This window comes from Bidens hawaiensis, unplaced genomic scaffold, assembly GCF_021521415.1.
Source record: "Bidens hawaiensis isolate Kalapana, Puna unplaced genomic scaffold, B.hawaiensis_p1.1 tig00000536_1, whole genome shotgun sequence".
Classification (NCBI taxonomy): domain Eukaryota; kingdom Viridiplantae; phylum Streptophyta; class Magnoliopsida; order Asterales; family Asteraceae; genus Bidens; species Bidens hawaiensis.
Window position 1 is genome coordinate 3,797,453 of NW_027491034.1, and position 24,354 is coordinate 3,821,806.

General features: G+C 40.6%; 1 protein-coding gene and 1 pseudogene across 1 annotated transcript; both read left to right on the plus strand.

Moving 5' to 3' along the window:
- Positions 1 to 547: 547 nt before the first annotated feature.
- On the plus strand, positions 548 to 4,109 carry LOC143635901 (uncharacterized). The gene is made up of 10 exons (XM_077103615.1): positions 548 to 625; positions 703 to 792; positions 878 to 940; positions 1,537 to 1,683; positions 1,779 to 1,892; positions 1,985 to 2,056; positions 2,129 to 2,212; positions 2,467 to 2,567; positions 2,832 to 2,919; positions 3,598 to 4,109. The coding sequence occupies exons 1-10, from the start codon at positions 548 to 550 to the stop codon at positions 3,967 to 3,969; spliced, it is 1,209 nt and encodes a 402-aa protein (XP_076959730.1). The 3' UTR covers positions 3,970 to 4,109.
- A 966-nt stretch (positions 4,110 to 5,075) lies between these two features.
- On the plus strand, positions 5,076 to 24,066 carry LOC143635388 (kinetochore protein NDC80 homolog; annotated as a pseudogene).
- Positions 24,067 to 24,354: the final 288 nt, after the last annotated feature.

Consider the following 24,354-nt stretch of genomic DNA (forward strand, 5'->3'; position numbering starts at 1 on the left):
TTAAACATCTTTGTGCAATTCTAACACAAAATGGAGAAAAGTTGGGGGCTAAAATAATATTTTATAAGTATATCGGGTAAGTTGTTTATAGAAACTGACTTGAATTTTTGTAGAAATTGATTAGTTTATATAATAGTTCAATTGTTAGCAGCCTGCAGACGTTAAAAAACAAACAGTCTTTTTCTTGTAGACTGCAGAGGTTTGGTCCACCTCTTCTGTTGCAAATGCCTGCAGATGTGGTCCGCAAACTGCAGATATTTTACCTTTGAAAAACAAACAGCACCTTAGAAGCCGAAAATACAACATGAAAAACACCCATAATCTCAACTTTAATCTATTGTTTGGAATAAATCACAGTTCAAAAATGTTTAGCACCGCTTATGTAAAAAAAAATGTATTTTATTGGGCCTTGATCAGTGGGCTCAAACTGACAAACACAAGTTAGCCGAACAAACACACCATCTAACAAAATCAAAACCAAAACCAGGGTTTTTGACTCAAAAACAACAAAGGGTTTCAATATTCAACAATCAAGATCATCCATCAGATGGGAACCACCCAAATCGAAAAGACAGAGCAAGAGCTTCGTAAGGAGATCGAAGAACTCCACCGTCAACAATGGGAGGTACACATATACTATATACATATTAATCTATCTATGCACGCACACACCAAGTGTTTGATTAAATGTCTCTTCCACAGATCACCGAACGCCTTCGGGATCCTCGAGGTATTCGCCGCGGAGGCAATTTTGCACCTGCTGGTCCACGCCAGCGTGGGTTTGTTAGACCTGTAAGATTGTGCATTTATGATATTGTTGGATGGGTTAGTTATGCTGTTTGTAGTGTAATTGGGCTAATTGGGGTGTTTTATGTAGGCCGATAGGAACGAAGAGGATCAACCCGCTCCCAAGAGGCGATTGTCTTCCACTGTGGTGAAGGTTAGAGAATTACATTGGAACCCTAATTTTGGTTAGGACCGTAGAGAACGTTCGTGAACTGTTTGGCGGAAAGTTTGTTTGTGCCCGTTATTTAATAAATGAGTTATTTAATGAACGTAAATGAACACATTTTTTTGTTTGTTCATTTATGTTTGTAAGAATGTCCGTTTATTTATGCTCATTTAAATTTTAATTAATGCGTAGTTATATTTATATAAAATATAAACATAAACATAAACGGGGCTCATTTAAATTATATATGTATGTCTATATGTACATGGTTTTGTTTGGTTGATTATGTTCATTTGTGTTCGTTTATGTTTTTTCGATTTTGTTTGTTTAAGTTTGTATGTTTCTGTTCGTTTAGGTTTTAAATGAACATGAACATGTCCATTTTCTTAATGAATGAACACGGGGCACTAAATTTGTTCTATTTATGTTCGATTGTTCATGTTCATCTTTGGTTAAAGTTAATTGAACGACCACGAACAAACCCTTGTTCATGGTCGTTTGGTTTGTTTACACATCTAATTATGGTACTTAATAGTTTCTGATTGCTAATTTGAGATGTTTGAAAATGTTGGTGGGATGTGAAGATTGAAGAGGGGGAAATTGTTGAGGATGACGTGGCTGCTACAAAGGGTGATGATGGTAACAAAGATGCGGCTGCGGATGTTAACCAGAGCAACAGAAAGTTGTCAAACTGGACTAGGAGGGATGGTGTTCATAGAGCGTCCAAGATGGTGTTTTTTATTAAACATTTGTTGGATTGGATCGCATGTTTTGATTTGTTTGTTACTTGTGTTTATGACTTTTTTCTTTGCTGTGGTTTGGTTAGGAATCTGAAGTTCCACCGTCTGAGAATGTTCCTAGAGTGATACCGAAAGATGAGGATCCCAGTTTGGTTAATAGGAATAAAAGAATGTTGGGACAGCTTCTTGGAACTCTTGAGGTAACAAATCAAATTCTTGAAAGTTAATTGGTTGTACTTCTACTTCCTATTGCATGAACATATCTATATAACTTTTACATGCAAATTTTCAGAAATTTAGGAAAGAAGATGTGAAACTTTCTGGCTCAGAGGCATTTATGAGGAGATCTGATTCTTTGAAAAAAGTAAGTTTCTTTAATTTTGGTCACAACATTTTGTTTCAAGGTAATTATCTTATTTTGATCGCTTTGTCATAGGCTGAGCAACGAGCACGTGAAGAAAGTGAAAGATTGAGGCTTCAAGAGCGCGAACAAATTGCAGAAAAAAGGAGAAGAGATTTGGTATGTTTTTTTTTCTATTTTTTGTTTTTAGTTTCAAAATTTGAAGTGGTGAGCATATTAATTATGCTCTTTTTTCAACACAATATTTGTGCAATAATGATCTTAGTTTTTGAATAAATGACTTGGGGTCGAAAACCGTCAGTTTTTTTCAGGTCAAAATGGACTGTGTGGGGTTAGTTGGGTGGGACCCATAACCACATTTGAATTCTCTTTTATTACAAAAGTAACACATTAATCGGTGATTATTCTGACAGACTCTAAGAGCACGTGTTGCTGCTAAAGCAGAGGAGAAGAAACTGGAACTCTTGTTTCTTCGGTGGAGCGAGCATCACAAAAAACTTGGCAATTTTTTAAGGTTTACTTATTATAGTCAACTGTTATTTCTAATACAAATGCTATAACTAATTACTGATTTGATTAAATTTATTGCAGGTTATTTCTAATTTTGGTCCAAAAAGTATCCATATTCACAATTTAATTGAGACAACGATAAGCTTCTTATGTTTTGAAGCTGCTGGATGGCCTGAGGATCCCAACGTGCAGAGTTTCTAGGTTAAATGTATAATCGTGTTATTATAAATGCTCATTTCATATTGTTGTTGGATTGTAAATTTTACAGGACAACAGCCGAGCCCCATATTTATTACTCGTTTGCCAAACCGCTTGATGAAGAAGATTCAATCTTACTTGAGCAAAAGAAAGAGCAGGTGAGTTTATATGCATGTAGGTCGTTGAACAAGCTGACCAAACACGTTCGTGTACGCTTGTCTAACCTTAACCGAACAAACAATCGAATGCGAAAAACTAAGCGTGCAGGGTTTTCGTTTTTGTGTTTGTTTGTCAAGAAAATAAGTGCGTATGTTTGTTTATGGTCGTTCATTAACATCATATACGAACGTGAACATAACTGAACATAGATGAACTAACATAATTGAGATAAAACTAATTAAAACAATGTGTTGGGCCTAAAAAGTTATTAAAATTAGAGTAAACTGTAAGAGGCCTAAAATTTTTTTAATGTATATATTAATGAACGTAGACAGACAAAATTAATACAAATGTGAACTAACGAGCATAATTGAACGTTAACGAACAGACACAAATGAATTTAAATGAACGGATGTAAACAGATGTTGATGAACATAAGCGAATGAACGAGACATGTGTTCGTGCTCGTTTGTTTAATTAAATGAACAAAAACATTTGTTCAAGTTCGTACACTTTTAAAAAACGAACTCCTGTCGAACGGTTTACAGTTCACTGATCGCTTGTTTTTTTACGGGCCTATCAGCAAGCATGCCACATGTTCAACATGTACTGCAATCATGCATACATACATATTATATCTACAAATCATAAAACATAAAATATTACTTTGTTACTAGATATTTCAAGAATGGAAGGCTGCTAGGAGAGAGGAATTGTCACAATATCAACAACAAATTGGTGAACAATATGTTGCCAATGTTGAAAAAGAGCTTGAAAAGTGGCAAAATGGGAGACAAAAAAGAAATGCAAATAATGATAATACTTTGAACCTACAAGAAACAATGGACCAAGAGCTTGAGACACATAGGCTTGAACATGGGCCCAAGACACGTAAGATTCCAGGTGGTGGTGACAACGAGAATGATGATGATGTGGAAGATATTAATGCTGGGGAGGATGACATGATGGACGATGTGCTGGATGTTGATGATGGTGGTGGCAGGAGAGGTGAAGAGGCGGTTAAGACTGAAGTGAAGACCGAAGATTGATGGATTGATTAATAATTTAAGTGTGGTTTTGTTTACCAGGTTTTATTGGTAATTTTATGCTACTGTTGTGTGCAAATTTTAAAGTATTGTTTGCAGTTTTGTTGTAATAGGATGCTATAGTGGAAGGATAGACTTGAAAGAATGTGGTGAACAGGGTATTTGAAAATGGAAACATCCATACCTAATCCACAACCTCATATAAATATGCAATAAGAATATTAGTCCAACATTTAAGTAATTAAAATCAAGTTTAGCAATATATATATATATATATATATATATATATATATATATATATATATATATAGGCAGCTGATTTAAAGCTGGAGTAGTGTATAGCTGATTCTAAACTGGATTAGTGTAAAACTACACTATTGTTAAAGGGTGAGTTAATTAAAGCCACACTATCATGGATTCATGGCAATTACAGACACTTTAATTACTTGCCTTTTTAATATCTATCACTAGTCTACATATAGTCTAAAGATAAGTTGAGATCAAAATGAACAAGGTTTTAATGAAACCTTTTAATATCCATCACTAGACAACATATAGTCTAAAAATAAGTTGAGATCAAAATGAACCAGGCTTTAATGAAATGAGTCCCAAAGCAAATTTGATGAGTGGGGTTTTTAACATTTAGGGAGTGGTTTAGAATATTGTGAGTAGATGAAAGAGAGCGTTAACATTTAAACCATCAAATTTGGTGAGTGAGGTTTTGAACATTTAGAGAGTGGTTTAGAGTGTTATAAGTAGGTGTAAGAGAAAATGCAATGATTTTTTTGTATATTTGAAAAACTACTGTTTACCCCCTTAATTATTTAATATTTGTGAAAATGGTTGTGAATGAAAGAGAGAGAAAGAGTAATGATAAAGACATAAGAAAAGTATTATTTAACTGAAAATAGAGAGAAAATGTAGTGATTTTTAGTGTAGTTTTGGATTTGAAGACAGGGGATTGGATGTAAATAATCTTAGAAGAATATCAATTACTTTAAGGATGCGTGGTGGAGATGGGGGAGTGGTGGCGATGATTGTTGAAGTGTCGTGGTAGCAACGACAATGGTGTCGGTTTTGGTGAGGATGGCATCCGTGGTGGTGAAATGATGGCGGCAACAAAGACATCGATAGCGGCAAAGGCGGGTGGTGTTGCCGGTTATGACGATGTTGGTGGAAAATCAATGGTGTTGAACCTGTGTTAAGCTAACCAGTTTATAAGAATAACTTATTTTGACTCGCATATTAACTCATATATACTTGTTTCCTAATCAAATCAGCCCATTTCTTAAAGAGTTGGTAATGATTTTCACTCTGAATAAAACTAATTTCAGATATATAATCATATTTTGAACATCCTATGTTACGCTAATCCCTATGAACGACTCAAAACCTGGATGATGAAACAAACAAAGATATTGATATTCTAATTTTATTATTATTAAAGCACCCACAACACAAGGTTTCTGGGTGCCGTTCGAATGGACGATGTGTTGTGAGGGAAGTTTGTGCCTGCAAACTTAGAGGCGGACTGGGGAAGGTGGATTCCCTCTCCCACATCACATATATACATACATATTATATACATATAATATTAATAATATTTTAATTGGGTTTGTGTTATGAAAAAAGACAAACTAAAGGCTTTTAAATAAATTTTGAAATATAATGTGACGGTTTATGAAACGTTCAACATTATAGATGCTCTTACTACTATTATGACGTACCGACTAGTCTAAAATATTATTACTAAACAATCTCCACAACATAACACATGAATATTTGTCAACATTATAGTTGCAAATCGTAATTAATTTATTTTTTTTATCTCAATAAATAATTTAAAACTCCAAAAAATAATTTGAAACCAGAGTAAGGTGGCGGCGGTTATGACGGTGCACTCTGTTCCTGGTTTATCTGTAAACTAGTTTGAGTCCCGTGTATTACACGGGTAATTGATGAAAAATTTAAACTTTAACTATAAAGTGAATTACAGTCAACAAAATCATCATTTATTGTTAATACAATTTATATAAACATTACAGAAATTACATAAATAAGATTACACAAATATGTTACAAATAAGCAAAATTTTTCTTGTACACTACATTTGTGATTGTATTGGTTGATATACATTGTATATCAAAAATCAAAATCTTTAGTCCATGTATGCTTGTAACTCTTGTTAAGGTAACATACATGTCTGCTTATAACTCTTGATATAGCCATGTATAGTTATATGTGTGACAAATAAGGTTATTTAAATACATACCGCGACCCTAGATAAATGATAGTATATATCCATGATACTAACAAAAAAAATATTCATACACATAAAATGTCATACATTTTGATCAATTAATAATATGATGTCATTTGAGATCATTCGCTCATGTTTATCCAAAAAACATGATTACCTGAACTTTGATGATAGAATCATCCTTAGAGTCTTTAGAATCTGAAATTGATTGATCATGATAAATTATTTGTTGTTATTAATATACTACATATGATAAATTTTAATTAATTTTATATATTAAAATTAACAATTGTATAATCAAAAAATATATAAAACCCAAAATTTAAATATAACAAAGTGATTTGTTTCATTTCATATAAGTGGAAAATGACAAAGAAATAATAACCTTATAGTCGTGTTCAACTAACAGTAACTTTTTTTTTAAAAAAAATTGTGTATAGCTTTATTATTTAAATATAAACTTTAATAGACACTTTAGTTATGTATTACCCAACATGTAACACTAACATAACCTTAAATCGCTGTATTAGAATAATAATAAAATTAATAAGTTAATATAATATTGAAATGATGTAAATAACTGATGAAAACGATATTCTAGGTTTTCATATTCTAAATGATTTTTGGAAAACGAAAATAGTGGAAATGGATTGAAACATATTTTTTGGTTTAAAAATTTGAATGTTTTTAATTAAGTAACTGTCTTATAAGACATATTAAATTAAATATATTTGAATGTATAAAAAAAGTATAAATCAAATCATAAAATATATATGTTTCTGAAACATTTCTGTCTGAGTTATAAAAGAAAAATATTGAAAACTAAATATTGATTTTCTTGTTGCTAACCATTTATACTACACAAAAAAGTTATATAAATAAATAATAGATAGTTCATATGGCAAATCGTTATTCATATGGATTATAATTATAATATTCAACTTCAATGATTTAATGCTAAACACCAAGATATATAATATGTATTATTCATGTTTGCAATATTTATATAAAATGTTTGGAGAAATTAAGAAAATATACATTTTTTTGAGTTCAAATACATAAGAGAAAATTTTAAATCCAAATTTGAAACTAATCTTATGTAAAAAGTTATTCACGACTGCTCTAATCCAGTTTAAAAACAAGTTATAGCTTACTATGATTTTAATTACCTATGATTTTAAACTGTATTTGCAACTTCAATTTTGATATTTCATTGTTTTCTTATCTTTCACCATTAATATTAATGAATGAATCGAATACGATTTACATTTAATAAAATTAAACTTGAATTCATATATTGAAATAACTTAAAATATAAGGATCATATGTTGAAATGTTGAAAAAATGGTGAAGAGGGCTATGAGAGTGACAAGTGGCAAAAATTGGTAGTTATTTAATAGAATTGATAGATTTTAATATGGCATATATAACAAACCTAATTTTATTGGATTTAATTATCGGTAGAAGTCGCTTATAATATAATGATACGTGTATTTATTAATGATTTCATAAAATTCAAATCCCAAAATATATAAACACGGAAGCTTGTACCACAAGCAAGCAAGCAAGCATTCCCTAATTCGGAAATTCGAAAGCGGGAAATATCATTATCATGACGAGAGCCCCCGCTTCCATTTCCACCGTCAACTCGTATCTTAAGGAGTGGTCTTCCCAGATCACATTCAGGGCCGGCCCTATGGTATTAGTATGTAAAGCTAGGGCTTGAGGCCTCCAAAAATCTAAGGCCTCCGTTAAAAAAATACGTATTTATATATATATACAAAATCGATGTTATTATTATAAATAATTGGCAGATTATATAGTCTTGTAACTTGGTCTAGTGATAATCCCTGTCCTATCATTCCACCCCAATTCCAAGCCACGCTGGTTCGAGTCCCAGCCTATTCAAGTGTTTTTTAATTAATTAGATGATCACTTTTTATTTATTTGTTTCTAATTCTTACTTTTTATCTATTTGTTTCTATTTTTTTTTCAGTTGTATTTAAATCCTTCTTTTATACTTGTAATATATATATACATTAAATTCAATTTTTAAAATAAATAATCTAAACTTTATAATTCATATATGAAAAACGTTGCTCGGTAAATCAAAAATAGAATGAAGAGTGTTTGTATATATTCCTTTGATTTGTGTCATACATAAATTATTTTTTTTAAAACAAAACTGAAAAATATTGTATTTTTATATACAAAACACAGCAAATGCTCGATGAATTTAAAAATCAAATTTATATATTCTACAATTTCATCTTTGTAACTTTTGATAAGGGCCCAAAATTTTCTCTTGGCTTTAGGCCTCCAAAATAGTTGGGCCGACCCTAATCACGTTAATTAACACTTAAACCCCTCTCATCCGACAAAGACATCATCCAACCCCTAGCATTCCGACCGCCTCCAGTATCCGATTAATGACGACGACAATATGTTCACTGAGTTGAAATGCATTACCCTAACCCTAAAGTCTCTCCGCTTCATTTGACCAACTCCGAGTTAAAAAACCCCGGAACGCCTCACTCGTTTCCTAGGTTTCTAGCCGTGCTTCATTGGCTTGTACAGCTTGCAATGCACCACGATCACCTTCTGGGATGATCATGCACACGACATCCTCTCGTGTCACAAGAAGTCTTACGGACATTACTTGAATGGACAGGTTGAACGCGCATATATATGAACCTTTCAAGGAGATATTAAACACAGGTATATATTAACGTACATGCTTACATTATTAACTTCTATTTAGTGTAATTAATTGTGAGTATATATTAATAAGCAAAAATATTTAGGCTAATTTGAAATTTCTGATAATAGTAGAAGAATTCGCTGTTAGAGAATGTGAATTTGTTATCAGCAGAAGCTAAGGATTTATGAAGAGCGCACCGTCTTTGAAGGAGTCAAGGGAAAATGTAAAGAATGAGTCAGAAAAGGATATTGACAAGTTAATTTAACGCGTTGATTGATCGATTTCAGCAGGCGGATGCTAAGATGTAAATGGAATTGGACGAAAGAAAGAAGGAATTGAGGATAAAAGCGGAGGAAAGGGATAGGATATGCGAGGAGAATGAGGAGTTGAAGAAGAAGGTGGAAGAACAGGCGATTAATATGCGGGATGCTGAGAGGATGAAGAGGGAGTTGCAGACAGTGGAGAGAGATATAGCGGATGCTGAGATTGAAAGGAGCAAGTGGGAAGACAAGTGTTGGGATCTTGATGCAGCTATTGGGACAAAGTTCAAGGAGTTCGAGGCACTCCAGACAGAATGTAACCAAGCTATACGAAGGTACCTTACATTTTGTGCCTAGTTTGTTATCTATCTATCTATATATATATATTATGAAATTATATCAATGCAGTAGTGTTATTATATATTGTTATTATAGGTTAAAGTTAGGAAATGATATTCAGTACGAGTTTAATGCAAACGTTTGTACAACAGCTGCTGAGGTGCTTGGAATGGATTACAAATCAAGACTGGATCCTGTACTCAGTACTGCGCGCGATGAAGTAAAAAGAAGCTCAATGGAAAATCTTGAAACTTTGATGTCTCTTCAACAACTTTCGCGGGACATTGCTGCAAAGATTGATGCAAAAAGGAATCGTATCGCGTTACTTCAGTCACGAATTGTTGAGGTAAGTCCCATCAGCTCTCTTTATCTTGTCTTAGACTTTCATAACTCGGAATTTTTCACGGTGTTAAAAACTTTTGTCTTAGAGCATTCTCAACTCATCCCCTATAATTATGTGAGAAAAGTTTGCAAATTATAGGGTGGGGTTGTGAGTGGTTGTGAGTGTGAAGAGGTAGGTCCCCGCAAAGCCCAGTTGGACCCGCAAGACACACCTTGAAGAGGTACGTCTGCGCAAGGACCAGCTGGTTCCGCAGGACCCACCATGCTCAGAGAGATGAAAACCTTACACGCAGTAAGCCAGCTGTTCACGCAGGAAAGCCTCCCTTGGTACAGTACCCTACCTGTTCCCGCAGCTGTGGGTACAAGCCAAGAAGGAAGGCTACCCGCACTAACCGTAAGGCTACACGCATAAGGCACTAACTCATACTTCAGCAATGTCACCTGAGGAAGGAATGAGCAAGGCGGGAATATTCCCGCCCAAAAGAGCCAGTCCGTACGCTTCTGGAAGATCCTTTGTACTATACCTGCCAAGGTATGGACAAAATAGACAAGATCTGACCAAAACAGCCCATGAACCAATCACAGGGTGACAGCTCACCGACAATAGTACGAGGAGGAGCACGCTCCAGTACAAAATGTCACTATCAGCCGCTGCCTACCCACCAACTCCCATCGTGGCACGTACATAGCCCGTAGTTGGTGGAAAAGGAATATTATACAGCTGGCCGTACCTGCTTGGAAACCTACATTCGGCTATAAATACTCCAACACCTTGGAACGGTATCATCTTATCTTCTCTCTAGCTATTTCTCTCAATATACACTTATATTCAGAGCAATCTAGTCTGATTCTCACGCCGGAGGGTGGTCACAAGGAGGAACCCCCCCTTCTCAGTGACGAGCTCACGGTGTCTGTTTTGCAGGTCAAGAAGAATAACCATCTTTGCCGGACCTAACCCTCGTGGGAAACATCTACTTAACCCTAAGATTATCCGTAATCTGCCGGGGTCATTTAGTGTTTCTTCATTGGCGCCATCCGTGCATTAAGCTAGAACTAATTCGCAGTTTTTCAAACTTCTGGAAAGATGGTTAAGGTTACTCCGATGCCGAGGCCACCGAGTAACCAAGAAACTCCGGTAACCACAACCCCAGCTACTAGGGGGAACACCGGTGAATATACGATTTTTACGAACACTACCCCGGTTACCCAAGCCGGGGCAAGTGCAGTAAACAATCCTCCCCTGGGATTCATTGATACCCAGGCAGAGAAGCAACAGACGAGACTTCCCCGCCAAACACTGGATCAAGTTAAAGCTTGGGCGGAAGCACGTCAGAAGGAATTCCAAGCTGAGTTGGATGAACGTTTGCGTTCACTCCAACAGGCCAATGACGAATTCGGAAGCACTCAACAGCTCAATGTGAGCAATGATTGCGAGTATTCGGATGACGATTGGGAAGATTCTGACAGTGACGCAAACCCTTATCATAAGGCGAAAGGGAAGCGTAAGGAAGTAGACTTCCGCTTGAAAAGAAATTTTGGAGAAACTTTCAAGCCAAAGAGCGCAGGGGGAAACCCACGCGACTTCTCCAAAACTTTCAGACCGACTGTTGCAAATGCGGGAACGTCCAAGTTCGCAAGAGACATCGCGGAAGCAATTGCTCCAAAGAGTGCCAAACAGATGTCCAACATAGGCACTTACGATGGCGTATCCGACCCAGACGATCACTTGAACAGATTCATAGCGGGGGCAACCGTCAGTAATTGGACGGAACCCACGTGGTGTTACATGTTCCAAATGACGCTCGTCGAGGCAGCCAGAGCATGGTTTGACCGTCTACCGGTCCACCACATCTATGATTGGGCGGACTTCCAGCACAAGTTCAGCCAGCACTTCAGTCAACAAAGAAAATATACTGAAGAGCAGTGGACGATCCTCAACTGCGTCCGAGAGGAAGACGAATCTTTGCTAGACTTCATCACTCGCTTCAACTCAAAGAAGCTAAGTCTAGGCACTATAAGCGAAGATCTTGTTCGCGCCGCTTTCATCCAGGGCGCCGAGTACCCAGAGCTTATCCGCACTTTGACGGGTAAAGATGGTATGCCATCCACGTGGGATGCCATCATGACGGCAGCTAAACGCTTTGCCGAGACGGAGAAGCAACTGGGTAGAAATCTTCTCCAGAGCACAAACCTCTACACGCAGAGGACAAGAGAGAATAACGTCTGTACCGCCCGAAAAAATAAGAAGAGGAAGCTTGGTATTTGGCAGTCAAGGATAAACTTTGACACCTCATCCAGCTCTCGCCCTCTCTTAGGCGGAAGGGACAACACGCACTCATCAAACAGGAATCCCAGATGGACGCCACTCACCAAAAGCGTCACCGAGATATTTGCCACCGAGAAACTCCCGTGGCCAAAGGCTCCAATAATCCGGCAGCGTCACAACGCGGATCAAGCAAATCCTGTGACTTCCACGGGACAAAAGGCCACACCACAGAGGAGTGTACGTCTTTGAAGGATATTGTCGAAACATTCGTCAAAGATGGAAAACTTACACACCTCGTGGTGTCAATCAAGAATGGAGGGAGAAATGACAATCGGTACAAGGGCAACGGACGAAAGCCCGTCGACATCAGCATTCACATGGTTCATGGCAACGCCAAAGGAAGAAAACGACGAACGACAAAGCCAAGTGCGTGGAAGGAAGCTGAAGTGCGCTTCCCGCGTGTGCCAGGAGGACCCAACAAAGAAGGCCCCATAGTGATCAAAAGCCAGCTGGGGCACTACATTACTTCCCGCACTCTTGCTGATAACGGCGCTTCGTCAACGGTCATGTATAGGCAGTTCTTCGACAAGCTGGACGACGAAGACAAAGAACGCCTGGAAACGGTCTACGCCTCAATGGAAGGGTTCGATGGCAGCACAAACACCCCCTTGGGTATCCTATCTTTTCCCGTCACTCTCACGGACGGGAAGTACTCCCGCACAGAAGACGTAGACTTCGTCGTAATGAGGAAGCCACACCACACATACGACATCCTCTTCGAGAGAGATGGGATGGCAAGATTTAATGCCGTGGTGTCTTCAGTCCACGGCATGATGGGGTGGCCAACAGCTGAGGGTGTCGCGATGATCACGGGCATTCCCCAGGTATGCATCGCATCTGTCTCATCTAAACCCAAACCAAAGATGGCCAAACCAACCGTCACCGAGCCAGAAGAATGGGCCTTTAATGGCAAATACCCTGACCAGGCCGTTACCATTGGCCCAACAATCACTAATCCCACACGCACCTTACTCAAACGCTTATTGCAAAAAAATGCTGACATCTTCGCGTGGACACCAGCTGACATGACTGGTGTACCCCAAAGTAAGGCGGAGCATAAGCTCAAATGTGACCCTGCTTTTACGCCGGTCATACAAAAGCGTCGCGTGATGGGTGCAGAGCAGGCTAACGCATGTAGAACCCAAGTCAAGGAACTCATTGACGCAGGTATCGTACGCGTTAGTAAATATCAAACATGGGTTGCAAATCCCGTCATGGTACCAAAATCTAACAAACAATGGCGCATGTGCATAGATTTCAAAGACCTAAACAAAGCATGCCCCAAAGATTGTTACCCGTTACCCGAAATTGACCTGAAGGTAGATTCGTTAGCACCGTTTCGCCTTAAATGCTTCCTTGATGCGTATAAAGGGTACCATCAAATCCATATGGCCGTTGATGATCAGGACAAAACCGCATTTCGGACGCCCGATGGCACATTTTGTTATCAAATGATGCCATTCGGACTTAAGAATGCCGGGTCCACATACCAACGCCTGATGGACAAAGAGTTCCACGCCCAAATCGGGAGGAACTTGGAAGTTTACATGGATGATTTGGTCATCAAAAGCCTTGAGCCAGAAGCGATGTTGAAAGACATCGAAGAAACTTTCAACACGCTCAGACGGATAAACATGAAGCTCAACCCGAGCAAGTGTTCTTTTGGGATGGAAGAAGGGAAGTTCTTAGGAGTCATCGTTACCAAAGATGGCTTCAGAGCGAACCCTGAAAAGGTCGAAGCCATTATCAAAATGGAATCACCTACTACCATCAAACAAGCTCAGACACTGAATGGAAGACTAGTCGCACTTAACCGCTTTTTGGCAAATCATGCGGATAGGTCGTTCCCATTCGTGTCAACATTGAGAAATTGCTTAAAGAAAACGCACTTCCGCTGGACACCAGAAGCGGAAGCAGCTTTTCAAGAGATTCGGTCACGCTTGATCGAACTCCCAACACTCACAGCACCAGAAGTAGGGGAGGAATTAATTCTTTACCTCTCCGCCACAGACAGAGCAACTGGGGCAGTCCTACTAGTAGAACGAAAAGGCATCCAGATGCCCATCTACTACGTTAGCCGCGTCTTAACAGATGTGGAAACCCGGTACTCTACCCTGGAAAAATTAGTCTTAGCGCTTGTACAGGCTTCGCGCAGGCTAAGACGATATTTCCAAGGCCACCCAATCACCATTCTTACCAACTTCAAACTGGCAAACGTTCTAGGCAAACCCGAGTTGTCGGGACGCCTAGCCAAATGGGCAATTGAGTTGGGGGAATACGCGATAAAGTACAAGCCAAGACCAGCCATAAAAGGCCAGGTCTTGGCCGACTTTATTGCGGAAGTCCCCGCATCGCAGGAGAAAGAGTGCCAGGAAGAGGCTCAACCCTCTCCAGCACAAGACATTAACGATGTCTGGCGTCTCCATACCGATGGAGCAGCCAATAACGAGGGTTCAGGCGCAGGGTTGAAACTAACTAACCCAGCAGGCCAAGAGTACACTTACGCTATTCGGCTGGATTTCCCAAGTACGAATAATGAAGCAGAGTATGAAGCATTCTTGGCCGGATTAAGAATTGCGCGTAAGACGGGGGTGAAAAACTTGGAAGCCCATGTGGATTCCATGTTAGTAGCCAACCAGATAAACGGGACGTACACGGCCGTGAATGACACAATGGCCCTGTACCTAGCACAAGCAAAAAACCTTATGCGCGATTTTAATGATTGCAAAGTTATGCACATCAAGCGAAGTGAAAACAAATCTGCGGATGCTTTAAGCAAGCTTGCATCGTTAGCCTTCACCCACTTGGGAAAGGACATCCGCGTTGAACTCCTTGGAGCACTGTCAGTCCCGCACAAGGAAATTTGTATCATCCAAACCGGCACGGAAACATGGATGACACCAATCATAAATTACCTTGCAGCGGGTATACTACCAGAGTCGAAGACACATGCAAGAAAGATACGCTGTAAATCACTGAACTATCAACTTGTTGATAACATACTTTACAGGCGTAACTTTCTTGGCCCACTCCTCAGATGCGTGGACGACCAAGATGCTGACTACCTCCTAAGGGAAGTACACGAAGGCATCTGTGGAGTACACGCAGGTCCACGCGCAGTTGTAGCTAAGCTAAACAACGCGGGATACTTTTGGCCGGGGATGCATACGGATGCGCTGGCCTACATCAAAAAATGTAGGTCCTGCCAGCTCTACGCACCCAACACACATCGCCCGAGGAACGAACTTGTTCCAGTCACTTCTTCATGGCCATTTCAGAAGTGGGCTATCGATGTGACAGGCCCATTTCCATCGACTACTTCACCAAGTGGATAGAAGCAAAACCCTTAGCCTAGACAACCGCAAAACATATCAAAAAATTTATTTGGGAATTTATTATTTGCCGTTTTGTACTTCCACAGAATTTGGTGAGCGATAACGACACCAACTTTGCCGACCAAAAGCTACAAAAGTGGCTGAAAGAACTTCAAATCACCCACACCTTTACCTCAGTGACACACCCGCAGGGTAATGGTGAGGTGGAAAGAGCAAACAAAAGCATCGTCGACGGCATAAAGAAAAGACTCTTGGAGCATAGATCCGGCTGGGTGGACGAAGTTCCACATGTCCTTTGGGCGAACAGAACGCTAAAAAAGGCAAGCACGGGCGAAACCCCTTCAGCCTTACCTATGGTACTGAAGCCATGGTCCCGGTCGAAATTGGTCTACCCTCACCAAGAGTCATAACCCAACCAGAGGACAATGATACGGAAAGACGGTTAGACCTTATGCTAACCGAAGAACGCAGAAACTTAGCCGCAGCGCGTGAAGAGAACTACAAGCGACAAATGCAAAAGTACTACAACACGCGGGTAAAACTCTGCAACTTCAATGTCGGAGACTACATATTGCGTAACAACGAGGCTTCGAACCAAGAGCGCCCAGGAAAGCTGGCCCCGGTCTGGGAAGGGTCATACATTATTAAAGAAGTTTTGGGAAAGGGCGCATACCGGCTCGAAAGGCTCGATGACACCCCCATCCCAAGAACATGGAATGGAGCTCAATTACGCAAATGTTACATGTAGATCAATTCCAAACTTGTAAAGAAAAGGCCTAGAGCCACTTCTAATGGAAATGATTCTCCCTTATCACATTGACGTTGATAGTCTTACCTTTATACCTATGAACTGACCACACTGATATGCCGGTATTCACCGCATAAATAAGTGAGGAAGTAAGTCGTTGCGTGTGGAAAGCGGCAAAACCCGCATAAACACAAAAAACGGTAGAAAAATTCCAAGGAAAAGATGAGGAAAACCTTCCCGCTGATCAGATATAGGTGAAGTTTGGTCATCCTGCTAAGTGAAAGTGATGGTCCTACCCGCACAATCATGATTGCGGAAACTGAACATTAGCCTATTATCAATCACGCGTCAAAAGGTTAACTTATTCAAAACACTTAGAAAATTGCTAAGTTAAACTGAAATATGCATGAGCAAAACATATAATGTTTACAAGGCAAAGCGTTAACAAAACATTTATATTTCATAAAAATTCAAACATTACAAGAATGGCTAGGTATCTACCCGCCTACAAATTTATAAATCTATCCTAACGGTTGGAAGGGATCTTAAAGTTCAAACTTCAGGACCACTCCCTCCAAACCCGCTTGAACCCGCACCATCAGTTGGCCGTGGCGATTCAAGGTAAGCCTTGAGAACAGATAGCCCGTCATCAGCAGCAGCAATCTCGTTCACCTTCTCCACCACCGGATGCGGGAAGACAGCATACTGGTTCACTGCTTGGTCGTAGGCAGCTTCAGTGTCCACATCGTGTAGAGGAAAGTTGGAAGGCGGGTTGCCCTTCTCAGCAAATCCTAGACCAAGCAGGAAACCAGCTTTCTCCCCATCCTCATGAGAAGCGTTGAGGGTTGCGCTCATGGCATCATCATAAGATGTGTTCGTGAAGATCCGATGCACAACCTACAAAAAAAAATATATATATATATCAAAAACTTTTTCTAAGTATAAAGGAAAGCGTAAAGAAATCATGAAGCTATGCGTACCTGAGGCAACGCTTCTCGCAGAAGCCACTCCTTATTTGTCAGAGCCTCCTGAAGGGTAGCTTGAGCTTGATCGCGGGCGCGTTCGGCTTCATTTCTGTTGGGTTGGCAAGCAACACATCCTTAGCCGTAGCCTCTTCAACGCCCTTAAGCTTACGCTCAGTGCGATCAAGCATACCCTTCTGATCTAGGAGCTCTTGGAGCTTCTTGGCGTCTTCTAGGGCTAAAGCATCATGAGCCTGCTGAAGCTTCTCTAGTTTGGCTTTAAGCTCCTCATTCTCGGCGCGCAGAGGCTCATCAATGGCTTCAGCTTTGGTGGCCCTCTCGGTCGCGTTACGCGCAGTCTTCTTGGCCAACCTAAGCTGCTCGTTGACAGCTTGGGTAGCCTTGGAGCGGGCCTCATGCCTGGCCTGGACCTCGACCTCAAGGTCCTTGTAGGCCTTCTCCTTCTCCGCTGCGGCGGCAGCAAGTCTCTTGTTCTCCTCCCGCAATGCTCGCGCCTGAGCCACTTCCAGGCTACGCGCCATCTTTAACTTGTCGTTTTCACGACAGAGTAGCTCGACGCGCGGCTGCATCCGGGCAAGGAGGATTCGGAGCTCATTGGACAGCCTACCCTCCTGGTAGCTGGCCATTGCCTCCCCCAACGCACCGCTTGGGGCGGCATGACGCGCTCACTCGACGCAGTCCGCAGCCGTTCGGAGGGTCGTTCCCCGGCGGATATTCCACCGTGGAGCGTACACTTCATTGGAATCCGAAACTGCAAAAACAAAAAACAGTTAGGAAAAAATGACAAAAGGGATAATAGGCCAAAATAACCCCACGCACCTGTAGGATCTATAACAGGCCGGTAATCGCCAAACCCATCACCCGAACCTAAAGGATATCCATCCAAGAGGTCAAGGAGATGGGAAGGAGGCAAAGATTGGCTAGAAGTCTCAACCCTGAACATACCTGACGAACCGGCCATCGACGAGGTAGTCGCTGGCGCCGGAGGAGGCATGGTGGAAGCCACCGTGGTAGAAACCATCGGAGGTGAACTCATTGGAGATGAACTCACAACCGTGGTCACTGCTGCGGAGCTTGCAGAAAAAATCACCGCCGGCTCAGTGAAGGATGCAGTTCAAATGGCACTGACGGCCGGCGGAGATGATGTCACAACTGGAACAGTTGATTCAACGGTATGAGCAACTGAACCAGCACCGGAAGCAGGCGCAGCCGCTTGGGTCATCGCCTCGGATAGGTTGACCAAACCTATCGTCATGGGTCCGGAACTGCTTCCTCCTGCGCCGCTCTGGAATGCGGATACATCCACTCCTGCGTGAAGACAACAAAATATTAAAAACAATGGCGGAAAGAAATGTGGAAAAGGTAAACAAAAAGTATACTTACGGGTTTTCTTTATCTTGAAAGATTTGACGGGCGGAGACGAACCCGTTGGAACTGGCCTCTTCACGCCAGCCACCGTCGCAACGCTTGGTTGCTCGGTGACAACCGTCTCAACCTCCGAGACAATGGTCTCGCCACTACCAAGGTCCCCCGCCGCCTCCTCACTCTCAGTATCGGAATCCGACTGATTCCCCAGGTCGACGACGGAAGCGGCCTTTGCCTTGCCCTTCCCGCCAGCAGCCTTCTTCTTCCTCGCAAAGAAGGGCTCATCTGCGGATTCCTCATCGGAAGATGACAAAATCAGAGGAATTCCGGCAGAAGTTTGAGCGTGAAGGGGACGAGGGTTGAAGAATTTAATACCTGGCCGAGTGGCGCTCAGGATCTCATGACCTGCCGGATAGACTTCGACGAACCTATCCGCAGTTTGCTCCAAGATGGGCAACTCGTTCTCGTCAATTTCACGAGTACCCAACCGCGCGGGACCACCAGTCTCCCGCGGATACAGGAGCGATTGCAAGTCGTTCCCCTCTGAAATAAGAAAAGACAAGTGTTAGTAGAAAAACCCTAAAACAACACAAAAAATGGAGCATAGAGCTCAAACCGTATTCGAGGACGATGGGTACTTGCGGCGCCCCAGACCCGGCATCCTTCCACACGCGGCTCATGCTGAGCATCACCATCCCAGACTCCGCGAAGCGGTAAACCGGAGTCTGGATCTGGGAGATCTTGGCGAACCATTCCGCCTCCTGGTAATTGGAGGCGTGAAGGTTAGGGAGCGCCCTCCCGTTCTTGAACGTCATCGCGATGGGGACGACGCGAGCAGAGATATAGAAAAAATCCCGCTTCCAAGACCGAAGACTGCGCTCGGTAGCGCAGATCTTCAAACCCTTGATCCGAGTTACCAAGGTATACCAGCCCTGGATGCACCTCCAGGAGTAGAAGGTCATCAGGCGGTCGACGCGGGGCTCGATGCCCAGAATGTGGCACACCCATTCAAAATGGCGAACCTTAGCGATCGCCATCGGGTGCACCTCCGTCAAGTGTACACCGTGTTTCTCCAGAACACGGTACACAAACTTCGTTAATGGGAATCTGAGATTCCCATATATGAAGAATGAGGCATAAACCCCTATCTTGCCCTTAGGGGCATCATACACCGTCTGGTGGGGCTCTGGAAACTCAGGCTCGTAAGGCTCGAGCATGAACTTCTTGACGATATAGTGATACAAATCGACAGAAAGAGTACACTGGCATTCGCCAGCAGTACTCTTTTCGTCTTTATCAGACGTGGACGTCGGGTTCTCGAGGTATGCATCGGACTCCTCGACAGTAACCTCGAGATCATAAATAGAAGACATCTTTTAGGTATGAAAGAGAACGATTTCAGGAGAATGCTCGACGGAAAAGTTAGAGTATTCGCCGGAAATCGTTTAAAAGAAGAAGAGAGAAGTGAAGGTATGAATTGAGACGCACCCTCTCCCCCCTTTATATACTCATCGCAATGAATGCGATGAATTTAATGCGGAAGAGAGAGAAAGCGCAGGTGCAATGAAACGGAGACACGTGGAAAAAGCAAGCTGGCAACAGCTGTCAAAAGGACGCGTGTCGTAAAACCCGCGCCCACGCGCCTGAAAACTCGCGCCCACGCGCCTGAAAAAGCGTCTGGAATGACCATATACTGTCACGTCGTCATAACTTCCTGCACGTCCTGAAACCGTCATAAGACACTAACGTCCCTTCAGCCGTCTGGACTGTCCTTATCTTTTCACCAACTCTTCGAATTTCAAAAAGATTCAAAAATAAGAGGGAATATACCCCCTTACCTTGGAAAGCAAGAAACCGTAAGACAAGTGCGGGTATAGTGTCAAGGCGAAACCCTTCACATACTTAGCACTGGCAGGGAATTGAAACCAAGAAGGATCTTATGGGCCATGCTTGCGGAAAGAGAAATAACATCTCCACATGGCCGGAACGTTGAGAACTAGATTGTTTGAAGCTTCAATGTGGAATTGGTGGTTTAACATAACTGATCACTATGTCCAAAACTACCAAAACCTCGTGAAGAATCTATACAAGTGAAACTCAACGCTCCCGACTTGCGAAGAGATTAAACATCTACCCGCATCATGACCAAAGATCAGGCAGAAAAGTCGGGAATTTCTGCAAGTGACATTGGGAAAACTGCGGGAAGAATCCCCACGGAAAACCTTAAAAAACAAAAAACCCCTCTTTAAAACCCCTCGCTTAAAGTCCAAAAGTTCACCTCATTAACAATTCATGAGAAGAACAATAGACTGGGGGGACTTGAAGAGGTAGGTCCCCGCAAAGCCCAGTTGGACCCGCAAGACACACTTTGAAGAGGTACGTCTGCGCAAGGACCAGCTGGTTCCGCAGGACCCACCATGCTCAGAGAGATGAAGACCTTACACGCAGTAAGCCAGCTGTTCACGCAGGAAAGCCTCCCTTGGTACAGTACCCTACCTGTTCCCGCAGCTGTGGGTACAAGCCAAGAAGGAAGGCTACCCGCACTAACAGTAAGGCTACACGCATAAGGCACTAACTCATACTTCAGCAATGTCACCTGAGGAAGGAATGAGCAAGGCGGGAATATTCCAGCCCAAAAGAGCCAGTCCGTACGCTTCTGGAAGATCCTTTGTACTATACCTGCCAAGGTATGGACAAAATAGACAAGATCTGACCAAAGCAGCCCATGAACCAATCACAGGGTGACAGCTCACCGACAATAGTACGAGGAGGAGCACGCTCCAGTACAAAATGTCACTATCAGCCGCTGCCTACCCACCAACTCCCATCGTGGCACGTACATAGCCCGTAGTTGGTGGAAAAGGAATATTATACAGCTGGCCGTACCTGCTTGGAAACCTACATTCGGCTATAAATACTCCAACACCTTGGAACGGTATCATCTTATCTTCTCTCTAGCTATTTCTCTCAATATACACTTATATTCAGAGCAATCTAGTCTGATTCTCACGCCGGAGGGTGGTCACAAGGAGGAACCCCCCCTTCTCAGTGACGAGCTCACGGTGTCTGTTTTCAGGTGAAGAAGAATAACCATCTTTGCCGGACCTAACCCTCGTGGGAAACATCTACTTAACCCTAAGATTATCCGTAATCTGCCGGGGTCATTTAGTGTTTCTTCAGAGTGTAAATTATAGGGTGAAGTGAGAAATGTGGTGATTTTTTGTAAATATGTTAATATTTATTGGATTGGTTGTGAGTAGAGAAGAGAGAAAACTGTAATGATAAAGGTATATAAAACATTATTTAATTGAACAAGAGAGAGAAATGCAGTATTTTTTAGTGTAATTATAGAGATAGAGATGATGAACGGGATGAGAATGATCTTAGACTTTGTATCATGAAAACAACAAACAGGTAAATAAAAATCGGGTCAAACGGCTCTTGTTCAGGTCACCCGTGAATATGTAGGTTGTGCTCGGGTTCATGTGTCTGACATGATTTTTGAAGTCTGGTAGGTGTCAGGTTGGACCTGTCAATCTGTGAACATGACCCGTTTATCACCCCTAATTATAGTCCTTAAATTTAATTGTTATGTTACAGAATAAAGCATGGATGATATGAATAGATGTCTTTAAAGACGACATGTATTGTTTGATAAGATGCTGGAATTCCATAGTTTATAATTATTAATTTATTAGATGCCTAGTGTACTTTTTGCGTGACTAAAAGGTTTGCTATGCACATATTACTGTATTAGTTAGTGCTTTGGTAAATAGATAATTTAACACAATCAATCATTTATTATTGTTCTTTAAATGATGATATATATGCTGATTATTTGATCAGGTGGAAAATCAGTTAAACTCAACAAAGAATGAAACACAAGATTACACCTCCAGGTGTGCAATGAAGGCTAGGCAGTTGGTTGAAAATTTTGAAGTCGAGTCTCGTAAAGTTGACCTTGCTGAAAAAGAAGCTCGTGAATTTGTTGAGGTAACATTTTTAATAAGTTCAATAGCAAAGCAAGTTAAATCAACGTTCTTACCAAACAAGGTATGCAAAATAAGTGGAGGTGGCAAAATGGATGGTTTCGGGTTAGGTTGGATAACAGGTCAAAAGCGGGTAACTTTTGGTATAAATAAATTGAGCAGAAAACATATTTTTTTTTATCCAAAGAACAGTTTTGTTTGTAAATAATTTGTCTGTAAAGTGTAAACTATGACCAAGTAGGCAAGTATTGTATTATGTCAACAATCATCTGATCTTTTATTGAATATATTGATGTACATGTTTTTAATAAACTCACTTGTTATTTGACTGTGACTGAATTTTGAAAAATATTTAAACTCTCTAAATTACCATTTTTTTTTCCAACAAACTCATTTATGATGGAATTTCTTAAAACAGTTATTTTTTTGTAAATTCGTTCAACAAGTTAAAAAATTTATTTTACTTATTGTTGTTTTGTGGAGTTCTATAATTTTTTGAAAAATCAAATAATTTTACCCAACTCATATCTGTAGTGTGTCGGTTTTGCAAAAACATTTTCTAGCAAGCAAATATTATATATTTTTTACCATGAATGATAAAATGTATATAAATAAGTAACGCAATTAGGCTTGTAAATGAAACAAACGAGTTTATTTAACTTTGATCGAAAACGAACAGTTAAATGAACGGGTGTTCTTGTTCGAGTTCGTTAAGAAAGTTGAACATCAGTATAAACTAATGGTTCAAGAACATAAATGAAGGAACATAACTGAACAAAGATGAACAAACATAACAGAGTTAACATTCTTAAAAGTAATGTGAACAATGTATTGGGCTTAAAAATATTTATATAGTTTTGAGACACGATATATCAGCTGTTATTATTGATTGTTTGTATGATCATGATTCATATAGCTAATTTATATGTGTATTTGTGAAGAGTTCTAAGGCGAAGTTAAACGAGACAAAAAGGCAATGCCAAAAAGAAGTTGAGATGTGTGAACAGGAGTTGTTGGCATTGATTGATATCATATGGTATCTAAGGACAAAGAGTTCACGGGTTCTTAAATTTCATAAATGAATAATGCGGTTTCAGAAGCGGCTGCTGCTATAGCACAAGTTCATAAGGACGCATTAACATCTTCTCTCAGGATTTAGTTTTTTTTTTCCTTATGATATTAGCATTCATTTCATTTCAAGACATGTTTTTTGATTCTCTGGTGTGATTGGTTTTCCGCATGGTTAAGACTGACGTCGGGTATAAACAAGTCTCGCTTTTGTAGAGTAACTTGGACTCGATTTTATGTAAATCTATGTTTGCTAACTCCCAAACTATTCTTCTAGTAAATGTTATCCAAATAACTTCGTAGCATTCAGAAACAAAAGAATTTTACAGCCTATCAGCATGCCATACGTTCAACACGTACATAAATAGTACTACAAATACAAATAATAAATCATAAAACATAAAATATTACTTTGTTACAGATATTTCAATAGTGTGTTACCACTTACCAATGTTGAAAAGGAGCTCAAAAAGTGGTAAAATGGGAAACAAAAAGAAATGCAAATATTGATAATACCTTGAACTTAAAACAATGGACAAGGAGCTTGAGACTCATAGGCTTGATCACGCCCTAAGACATGTAAGATTCCAGGTGGCGGTGATAACGAGGATAGACGTGCATAAAAAAAACCGTTTCGGACCCGAACCGGTGTACCCGACCCGGACCCGGACC